The 11,632-nt window shown below is 40.2% G+C and overlaps 1 protein-coding gene across 3 annotated transcripts in view; it reads left to right on the top strand.

The window, feature by feature from the left end:
* The window catches only part of EMB (embigin), a 31,733-nt gene extending 20,912 nt beyond the window's left edge, over positions 1 to 10,821 (top strand). For 2 of the 3 annotated variants that reach the window (XM_079995055.1, XM_079995057.1), the window contains 5 exons: positions 4,185 to 4,324; positions 5,400 to 5,682; positions 6,658 to 6,694; positions 8,124 to 8,196; positions 8,920 to 10,821. In XM_079995055.1, the coding sequence (XP_079851181.1) occupies positions 4,185 to 4,324; positions 5,400 to 5,682; positions 6,658 to 6,694; positions 8,124 to 8,178 (515 nt within the window). In that variant the 3' untranslated portion in view covers positions 8,179 to 8,196; positions 8,920 to 10,821. The remainder of the gene's footprint in view (positions 1 to 4,184; positions 4,325 to 5,399; positions 5,683 to 6,657; positions 6,695 to 8,123; positions 8,197 to 8,919) is intronic. The other variant, XM_079995056.1, reaches the window with a different exon arrangement.
* The last annotated feature ends 811 nt before the right edge of the window (positions 10,822 to 11,632 follow it).

Here is an 11,632-nt window from a genome sequence, read left to right on the forward strand (position 1 = left end):
ACCTGAGGTACCACTGTACTTATATTCAGGGTTAGCCACATTTTTTTGCCCCCAAACCAAAAATATTGGTTTGATTTCATGGGGGAATTAAATGTATTCAATACTTAGGCACTCTCTCCCAAGGTGAAAGCAGCTTGTAGTGATGTAAACTAGTTGAAATGGGAAGAGCATGAGTCTTACATGCAAAAAAAGTTGCACCAGAAACTATCCGCATGCAGAACTATTGTAAAGGAAAACAGAAATGGGCTTCATTCATTGTGCATTGCAGTGGGCATTTATTCTTTCTGTAATAGGTACCCCATCTTTCTGCCAAGGGGCTCAGGATGCATAAAGCCCTTCCACACTTTCTGTCCTTGCAAACCTGTGAAATAGATTAGGCTGAGAGACAGTGACTGGCCCCATCTGCATTACCCATTATGTGACATTGGCTCTTGACACCACTGACATACTTATACATTTGCAGCAGTTTACAAGTATAAAAACCAATGACTCAAAAACACTAAAATATGAACACACGTCATTAAAATATGCAATCAAACAATAACAATAATAGCAAGTTCTATAAGAAAGCATACCACCTGGAGCAAGCAACATTTTTAAACATTATCATTTTATCTTTAAGATGCATAAATGAGTGCAGTACTGAATGTAATATTTTCAACTTTTTTATTATGTGGTTTGTGGAGGTTGTTTTTTTTTTTGGGGGGGGGGGGTTGGACATAGCTTTGTTTTTAAATTTATGTATTTGTTCCTGGAGGTGAAGTTCTCAGTGGCGTAGCATGGGTTGTCAGCACCTGGGGCAAGGCAAGTAATTTGCACCCCCTAACCCGTGGATTTTAGTAGGGGCAGAGAGCTGCGAGTGCGAGTGCCCCCCCCCGATGTTGCGCCCGGTGTGGCCGGCCCCCCCTGCACCCCCCACGCTACGCCACTGGAAGTTCTATCTAATGTCCTGAGTTTTTGTTTTGTTTTTATTTTTCCCTTTGTTTCCCCTGCCCTCTCCTTCAAACCTGCCCAAGATTTGCAGCAGTTTTTACTGATGCTTTCCTTTTTTACTGAAATGGGCTTGTAATAAAGGCACCTTGATTTAAGATGATATTTTACTGAAGAGGCAAGTTGCTGAATTATTAAGATGGGGGCTAAATATAGAACGGATGGGACACAGTGATGGATGCCATTTAAATATTAATGATGTGCTGCCTTTGTATATGCCGTAACTATTTCAGAGTTGAGAGCAAGTATGTTTTGAAGAACTTTCACTTGGACTCTTAATAAATTAACCTTCAGTTTGCTAGTTGCGTGGATACTTGTGGAAAAGCAGCAGCCAAACCATCTTAAAAGGCAGCTGTTTCACAGGATTAGAATTTCATTATTGCAGAGTCAAGTTTTGCATTTAACTTGTGACCAAAGGACACCCGTTCATTGGGTTTGAGTAATACTGTTTTTTGAAATATTTTTTTCAATGCTGCTGCCAGCACCAAGGCAATTTCTGAACTAGATAATATCCAATAATGCATCCTTCATTTGCTGGTTTGGATCTAGACACAGGTTCAAAAGCGATAAATAAGTCAGAAGTTAAATTGTTACAACAAAAGAAAAAAAAAAGCCTATGTAACAATCCATATAAACTCCTTTTTGCTCTCTGGCACCAATTGGTGTGGATGTTTATAATGCATTCAAAACGTATTGTGACGAATGTAGCAAGTCTCTGGTCATTCCCAGAAGAAACCAGTTTACATGGTGCTGGCAGATATGGCCACTTCATGTGGAACTGGGATACCTATCATGGTGTGCTCCAGATCTGCTGAACTACAATTTTCATAATTCCTGGCCACGCAAGCCATGGTTGAAGGAGATTTAGTCCAAAAACTCTGGAGGGCACCATTTTGACTACCTGTGAGTCATGGAGACTGTTATGTATTCATTAGTCTCTGTGTGTCTGAGCTTGAGTCTGGACTAAGGATTCTGAGCCCCTGTGTTCTGATTTGTTACATGATATCTAATCACAGAACTTTTCAGGATTTGGGCCATCGACCCTTAAACTCTGAGTTACGATTTGCAGCTTGGGAGTTTAGACAGCCAATCACAGTAGGAGTGGGAGTGGCCCAGGCCTCCAGAAATGTATATAAGCAGTTGCTTTGCCCCTGTTGTCCAGTTCTGTTAGTTCAACAAAGGTTCTTGCTGTTATAGCTGTGTGTTGCTGCACCTACACTTCAGAGGCTCTGCAATGAGAAAAGTGATCAGGGGAGAGAGTAGAAAGCCCAATTTTTGTTCATCGTTCTTATTGTGGAAGCTTTATTTGTATCATGAGTATGAAATGTATTTCCCTATCCTATGCATGCTTCCTCAGAGGTCTACTGTAGTCAACTGCAGCCTTAGGCTGCAATTTTAGACATGCTTCTTTGGGAGGTAGGTTCCATTGTATTTGATGTGTCTTCTGAGTAGATATGTATAGGATTCTGCTGGTGAGTCTTTTATTATCAAGTGAATTGAAACTGGCTTTTTATATAGTTTCCATTGGTCTCCCATTTAGCTTCAGCTAACTTGCAAAATACAATGGTGCAGCTAGTCCTGGAGCTCAGGGCCAAAGTTAAGGACTCTACAGCCTGTTTTCCCTTCCAAATGATTGCCCAGAGAATGACAAACAAGCTTCCTTAAAAAAAACAAGATAAAATCATTTTATAGTCATGTGGCAGCCAGCCAGACATGTACACGGTTGCAGATGTTGAGCTTAATTAATTTTACTTTTAAAATATATTGCCCTTCTTTGCAACAAAACTGTACTTGTTCTCAAATGTGTGTTGAATCTGGGCAGCAGATATAAATGGTACCATATTCTGCATAGCCTACAATTGTTCCTGATAAACTGGGACATTTTTTTATTGCATTTTTTATTGTGAGAGACCGTCAGCCATTTTGGTTGCTGGGATCTTGCCCAATTTTGCAGCACGAAAGTGCTTGGGGAGGGCGTGATCTTGCGTGGGGTCAAAAAAAACCCCATGCATTTGGTGGCACTGTACTTAAAAATAGCGCTTTGGGGGTGGGGAATTGTGGTGTGAAATTATGACAACCAAAATGGCTGCCATGCTGCCATGATAAAAAAATGGGAAGATGGCATCTGGGAAGATGGCGTCCCAGATTTGGCTTTAAACTCTTGTAATGTATGTATTTTGTAGTCAAGACGGTGCTTTGATTTTAGTGAGTTTAAAATGTGGAGGATACATGCTCTGTGTATTTCATTTCTTATTTTAAAATCAGTGGAGGCAAACTTCTTTAAAAAACATTGAACATATTGGGAATGTAGATGCTGTTTTAAAGCATGGAATGGGGGCAGAGGGGGCAGAGACAGAAGAAAAGTTAATTGTGAGCCCCATAGTTGAAGTAATGCATATGGCTGTTGAAAGCTTTGTGCTGCCCCAGCAAGGCACCATTTCAAAACACAGTGGGATGGCTGTGTCCATGTCATGTTCACTCTCCTCCTTACCCCACCCCCTTTTGCCTGACGCCTCTACAGATCCAGTCGTTGTCGCTTATTCTGAGCAGCAAAACAGTGCGTGCTATCCAAGAAGGAAAACTTTCAAAACAGAGCAGCATGACAAAAGAGATCACGCTCTGCTGACGAACATTAATCAGACTGAGAAGCAGTGATGCTAATCAGATACATTTGGTTTCGTGCTTTATATGCTGAGCTCTAATTTATCGGAGAGATTAAAGCAATATGTTTTAACGGCACTCTGCTTCTCAGTTGGCTGAACCCCTATTTACACGAAGAAAGGAAATGCAGGAAGGACATTGAATGGATTACTTGTATTTTGCTCTTTTGAGGCCGGTTATCTTTTCCTTGCTCTGGTTCATACATCCATCTGGGATAAATTAGCATGGTCTAGGATTGGCAGAGGCCCCTTCTGTAACAATAGCAAAGATAAGGAAGTAGCAGACCCTCCAAGTGTCCCTATTTTCCAGGGACAGTTCTGGATTTACAGAAGACATCCCAGTTTCTGATTTGATCCCAGAATGTCCCGCTTTCCCTTAGGACACCCCTATTTTCATCAGAGGAATGTTGGAGGGTATGGAGTTATTCATATGTGTTATAGGTCCTTGGATGCATCCTTTCACAAGTGGTCTTTTTAAACAAACAAACAAACAGCTGTCTGCAGTATCACAAGTGTGTTTTGTTTTTTCCTTAGTGCCTGAACCGCATGGAAAATCTGAGCGCATAATCAGTTACGTAGGCGATTTTGTGGTCCTGGCGTGTTTGGTTGGCAGTGAAAGCCACCAATATAACCCATCTTTCTGGGTTTGGTATACAAAGAATGGAAGCGAACAGGTGAAGTTCTGTTTGATAAAGGACAAACACATGTCATTCAGTACTTTTATAGAAAGCTCTCTTCAAATGCAGTCTAGAAATGGGATAAGCGTTGGACACAGGGATACTCATGATGCAGTAAATACTTTCATAAAGCTGTATCACTTTGAGGATTCCATTTTCTTTTGAGCCTATGACCTAGCTTAACTGAAAATGCCTATGGCTGCTTACCTTTTACTGTACAGAGCACTGAAAAGAATAAAATCTATCGTGGCCAATGTATGCATGAAAAGAGAGTCTACTAGGCATGGCAATTGTGATTAATCTTGAATTGTTTTGTAGACAGATGAAAGAGGATATTGGGAGGCATTTAATGAATAGGGAAATGAGTCAAAATCTTAGTAAAGAAAGACACTGAAAAATGATTATACGTACTCACATGATATTGCATGATCTGAAGAGCAAAAAGATTTTGATTGGTTCAGGATAATGTCATTGGATTCCATCTATTAAGATTGCTGTGATCCTTTGATTGGTGAATAGAAACCATGTGATGCTGGTAATGGGAAACTGTTTATGCTGCCAATTTGTGACTAGTGGGCTGCCCTATATTTCAGTGCTCCGTCCTGGGGATGGGAAGTTTCTTAGAACACTGCCCTAAAGAACTTTGGGCATTGTAGGTTTATTGAGGTACCTTAACAGATTCCTACCACCAGTGCTTTTCTTCTAGGGGGGAAAAGGTGTTGGTACTGCAAACCCTTGAGTAACCCCAGAAAAAGCACTGCCTACCACCTTTACTAGAATCTAGTCCCCAAGGTTTAAGTTTGTGGACTAAGTAGTAGACTGTGGCCTGGGTAGAACATTTGCCCAAGGAAAACATAAGCTTGCATTCAAACCCCTGGCCCAAACTAGGCTGTCAATCAAGTACTTGTGAATTGCAGCATTTCCTTTTCCCTTTCTGCTTTTCCATTGCATAGTTTCCCTGTTAGGAGTATTCCATTCCCATATTTAAATTCCTACATTCTGAACTTCCAGTGCTAACATGAGTCCATTTTGTGTCACCCTGCTAAAGCTTGTGAACTTGTTTTTGCACCAGGTGGCTATTAATACTACTCTGATGCCAGAAAAGTACATCATTACCCAAGAATATGCCAACATGACAAAACTGAAGATCATGGGTCTCTCTGAGGAAGATACTGGGGTTTACTCGTGTGAAGCCGTGTTTCCTCTAGGCGCAAGAAAAGGCGAAGTGTCTCTCAAAGTTCTCACCTATATGACACCCCTCAAGCCATTTCTTGCAATAGCCGCTGAAGTTGTCCTTTTTGTTGCTGTTATTTTTGCCTATGAAGCGTGCACCAAAAAGAAAGAATTTCAAGTTGGTAAGATATAGGAGCACACTTTTTGGTAATGTGTTCCTTTTATTACTTTTTGTAATGTGCTCTCTACTGTACACAGCCCTTTCCTTTCCACAGGCCCTCCCCCAATCTGTCCCAACGAAATGAATTTTACTACAGTTGCAAAATATATTGCCACACACTCCTACACTACATGAATTGGATTTCCAGGGTTCACTATAATTTTTCAGTAAAACCCAGTATAACCCAATGTGGTGCCAAACAGATGTTACTGGACTACAGCTTCCATCATCGCTGATGATAGGCCATGCTGACTGGAGATAATGGGACTTGTAGTATAAAACCTCTGGAAGACACCACATTGGGAAATGTTGGATTAACCAGTAATCTGCAATGTAAAATGATCTGAAAAGGGGCCGTAGGTTAGCCAAGCTTGCCCTAGAGAAAAAAATGACATAAATCAAATTGGATGGTATTTTCTAGTGCTTAGAGGACATAGGAATCAACTCCTAGGGGCCAAGGTCCTTTCGCTTGTCCCCCCTCCCAGTTGCATTTGAATGGCATTTGAATGGCATTGCCATTCAAATGGTGTCCGTCATGTTATGTGATCAATTATGTGGAGCAGGGCTTACCTGCCCTCTCAATATTTTATTCAGGTGGGGACCCCTATTAGAGGACGTGTTTTCCCACTTTAGATAAGTCACAGCATTATGTAAGCAAATATTATCTTCCTCTATTTGTAGGATTCACCTTGTGCATATTTGGGCATTTTCCAAAGTGGACAAAATAATTAGCATTCGGTAATTGCTGAATGATCAGTAAGTTTTGCTCTGCCTCAGCTGTGGTTGTGACTCCCAGTGTGTTTACATTGTGCCAGTGAGAACCACTTAGACCTTAATGCGCTGGTCTGCTGATTTAACATGGCACACCTGTTCTTATGCTCCTGTTAATGCAATGATGGATATGTGAAATAATCACTGGATTTTCTTTGTCTCACAGAAGAAGTTGAAAAAGAATTTGAACAGACGGAGACCCTGTAAGTAGCGATTTTATTCTGCGTTTTTATATGAATGCTTAAATAGTGTGTGGTGAAAATTTAAGCAGCCTTGGTTATTGAGCTTGGTAGGTGTTGGATTGCACCCATTAATAATGGCATTTTCAAGAAGAGAAAAGTTCTGTTCTTAATTGATGCTATTTTGTAATTAAATGTAGGAATTCCAAATTATTTAGTCCCCCACCCCCACCCCACCATGACAATTGCTCTCAAATTCCCAGGCAAAAAGTCTGTACATAAGAAGGGCCATCCTGGATCATGCCAAAAGTCTATTTAGTTCAGCACTCTGCTCTCATAGCTGTCTCTAGATGCTCATGGGAAGCCTACAAAGCAGAACTTAAGTGCAGCAGAATTCTCCCCACCTGTAACTCTCAACAACCAACATTCAAAGGCAGAGTGCCTGCAACAGTGGAGACAGAACGTTGGAAGGAGACTTATATCTGCTCAGATTATTTGTCCATCTAGTGGCTTCCCAGAGTCTCCAGTAAAGCATCCCATCACTTCCTAGCTGATATTTTTAGTTGGAGATACCAGGGGAAGATACCTACTTTGGGTGTGTTTCCTCCTAGATGGTACTATAATTCCCATCAGTCCTAGCAAGCATAGCCAATGGCCAAGGATGATAGAAGTTGTAGCTTGGCAACATCTGGAAGGCCAGAGGTTCCCTACATGCTAGTAAGCTAGTCTTTTTTCCCTGACAAGAACTTCTTCATACAGCGCAATTGGTATATAGAATTGACTGCAAGCTCTGCAGAATTAGATAAGATGACATGAAGGATGTGGGACCAGAGATTCTCAGAGGACTGGAGTAAATATTTGAATTATTTGAAAAGCAGTTGTAAGAAACAGATTACGCTTGTAGGACTGCAAGAAGTTTTGTAAGGAGGATTATGTGAAATATTGCAGAGAAGATTATGAAGAGAGCTATTAGTTAAGGATAATTAAAAGTAATAGAGAAATTAAGAAATGTAGATTAAGTGATAAAGATTGAAAAATTTTCAGATGCGGTTGATGGAAGTGCAAAATATTGTATAAGATAAGGAAGTATGTTATATGATTTTTGGAAATTATTTGTAAAAATCAATTAAAAATATTAAAAAAGGAATTGACTGCAAGCTCATGCTCCCTAATAGATGTGTTTCAAAAAACTAATGAACAAATAGAGAGGGGAAGAGGAAAACAAACATGGGAGCTGTACATTCACTGGCTGATGGGTGGAACCAGGTTGGTCTTCCCCTTGTTATGGTGTTCTTCCTGGGCGGCGTGCTCTTCTCTGGTTGGTAGTGAAGGTTACCCACATGAAAGGTGACAACAGAAAAGTCTATCCAGAGAAAAGGGCAGCTCCAAACATAGGTAGAACAATGATTTGCGATGTTTATAGGCTTACGTTAATGTCATTTCTTCCATACAGGAAAACGGAAGACAGCAATGGTGTGGAAAATAGTACCAGGCAAAGAAAGGTTTAAGTTCTTTGTGGGAGGGTGGTAAGTTCAAAGTACACTTGAAAGCTTTGGGGGGACTATCACGAAATTGAGTAATAAGTACTGCTGTCTTGTTTCAGGGCAGCCTTGCAATTCCCAAATGTACAGCTTCGCCCACCTTCACTGAAATGAGTAGAAAATGCTTTCAAAGAAGGGGAGGGAAAGGATTGATACTATATTATTGCAAAAGATTGTTTACAGTATGTCCTAGAAATGGGAAGTTTTAAGAGAAGTCACCATGAGGCTCAGGTAGCTACCAAAGAAATGAATGGGGGCTGTGCAAGAGCACTGCTGCTGTGGGGCTGGTGAATTGTCCCCTTACTGGAGGCCTACACAGCTTCAGACCTATCAAACTGACACAGTTCACCAGCCATGCATTGTGGCCAACCAAAGTTCTATAATGCTTCTGGCTCTGGCGCTTGCTTAAGACTGCAGGAACAAGGGGCGTAGATGGTGATAGACCACTCATCGTAGTGTATCACACCAAAATTCTGGGTAGGAATATCATGACTGCATAATCTTGGCTGGCGATACTACAGATTTAAAAAGTGATGAGCATTAACCAGTATTTAAATTTGTATGCTGTCCTTCACCTGTAGATTTCAGAGTGATAAAAATACAAGATAACAGCACAAAATACAGAATAATATAATAATTAATAACATAACCCCATCTTAGATTGTTTGGTACTTCTATATATAGTTATATGTGTTCTGTTCTGTTTAGATGAAAGAAACCTATTGGAAATCTGACACACTGGAAAACTTCAGGAAGATGCAGACAATGGAATCATAACTACTTGGCTTCTGATTATGGTCTTTCTAGATACTGTATATGTAAAAATAGTGCTTTAAAATGCCTTTTTAGTAATGAATGTATGAAATGATGCTGATGTCATACAAGTACAGTCTGAACCCATGTTGCTGTATGCAGTTATAATCAGTTTTACCAGTTTGGGCCTCTTGGCTACAGTAACCTGACCTTAACTTTCAGCTGTGAGTCTTAAGTATATATGAGATGCTTTTTTGTATATGAGGCTCAGCACTCACTGTAGAAGTTACTCAAGGCTTCAACTGATTGTTGTGTTAGGAAAGCAGTGCAACCACAGACCTAATCCATACCAGTCATAAAGAAAAGATATAGCAGGTATACTGTTTGTATTTAGAATTCTACTGATAGTATGTTATCTCTTCACCCCCTTTAACCCAGAGCAGGTTTGCACAAATTGAGTCAAGATGGCCACATTTTAGCCGCTCAGAAAATTTTGTGTAGACCCAAATGCTGCTCTTAGAATCTCAAGAACCACCCTTTTCTTTTTAGAGAAAAAATGCTTGGAGAAATCATTTTATATGTTCAGATAATAATTGAAGGGCTTGGAAACTAGACATCAAATAACAGCCCCTGCCTTTAGATTTTTTTTAGTTGTGATATTTTAACCAATAGTATTGTTTTCAAATATTTTCATGTAGTAATTCCAGGGTCCTGAGTTCGTCTGTCTGGCAATAGAGGTATGCTTTACATAAGTACTGGACAGCCAAGGCAATAAGTTCTGGTAATTATGGTTGTTACTGATTTATGACCTCACCAAAGAATTGTAAAATTACCACAAATCTCTGTATTAAGAAAAACAAAAGAACCGAGACATTTCTAAAAATTTTTTTTAAGGCAATTATCTCCCATTCCTTGGATGTGTAGCTACATATTTCTGAATCCTGAAATTAATCTTTTAACCTGCTGCACAAATGCCCACTCTGAAAATTGGGCTGATACTGGTTACATTTTGTCTGTCTTTTGATGTTCCCAAGGATTTTGTAGTAAGAAAATTATCACTAAACCTGAACAAGTAAGGTTATCAGCCTCCATCAAATCTTCAGGGTGTTCAAACTCACATGGACACTGACACAATCAAGCCATAGTTGAGATTTCTTAAGTGACAACAGCATCCTTCACCTGAGTACCAGAATTAGGACTGTGTAGAGCCTGCCCCCTTCAGCATTAGGCATGCTTCTGACTCCACCGCCAGACTCCACCATCCAGTTTGCATGGACTGCCTTTCTTGAAGGAGGCTATGCATAAGGAACAGAGGCATTCTTGATGTAGACCCTTTGCCAATGATGGACACCTGCAGGTGGGACCACCAGCATGGTCCTGAGCCCAGTAGCTGTGTCATATCTCTGTACATTTAAACTATCCAGAACCTTCCATCATGTTGCCCAGTGTAGTATAATTGTTCCGGGCTTGTCAGAAATCTGGGTATATATTGAGCATTATAGGAAGGGAAATAAGAGGCTGATTATCTAAACCTGTACAATTGCAATATGTGTGCAACTTCATTTCTTCAAGCTCCTTCAGAGGTTAAGTCAGGGGACAGTGTTTTCTCTTTCTGTATTCTGTAGGTATAATGTGAATGGAACTTTTATTTCATTAAGGACCAAAGTGGAAGCAGACAATATTATAAAGGATTCATAAATGTCTTTAAAGTCTACCTGTACTACAAAATGTAAAGTCACTGGTTTTGATGAGCATTAAGGAGCAAAATGGGTAATGGTCTCTGGAGAGTTCCAGGATATTTATGTGATGCCTTAAAACTCATGCTACAAGGATTATTAAAGACCTGTGATTTCTGTACATCTCTGTGGGTATGTGTGTGTGAAAGAGAAATTATCTCATGCAGATATGCTGGAAACAAAAATATTTTGACAACAGAACGATATTTTTACACACAGTTCCGTTTATTGTTATATTCCATATCTATAATCCAGATTCATCCCTTCTCACTTGTACATATATGATTTAAACTAACATTCAAAGGAGGGTTGCCAAATCATAAATGTAGAGAACAAAACTTTAAGAAACGGTAGGCTCCCCTCCCCCACACAGGCTTTTGCACCAAATGAAGTCTTCTCTCAAGTTCAAACCTTAACAACATTGCAGCTGGTTCAGTTCCACAGTTTATGATCTCATCTCTTCTAGCACACGCCTGTACTTCAGTCCAAATAAAGCTCTAAATAACAGGAGAACCTCTGCTGCTTAATGGCAACGTTGGAGGATTTTCAGAAGGCAAAGTGCTTTTGCACTCAGCCCCTCCCTGCCTCCTGCATTCCATGCTGGAGCAAGAGCCAGGTACCTAGACAAACTGCGAGTGAAGGCCATTCCCCCCCCCCTGAGGAATTTGCAAGGATAATTACCCTCAGTCATCCTTGTTTTTCCCTCGCCAATGATCTCCTGCTGTCATTGGAGCTGCCTCCATTAAGGAGAACTGGAACCGGAAGCCAAAGAACGGCACTTTTAGTGTAGGTTAAATTTTGTAATTGTATACTGGCTTACTGAGTAGGCTCATTTAACTTGATGGGTTTACTTTTGGCTAGTCATGTACAAGGTTGCTCTGATAATTTCTTAATAAAATAAGTAAAACTCTTGTAAAAATGAGTCAGTTAAG

This window comes from Podarcis cretensis (assembly GCF_951804945.1).
Source record: "Podarcis cretensis genome assembly, chromosome: 11".
NCBI classification, from domain to species: Eukaryota; Metazoa; Chordata; class Lepidosauria; order Squamata; family Lacertidae; genus Podarcis; species Podarcis cretensis.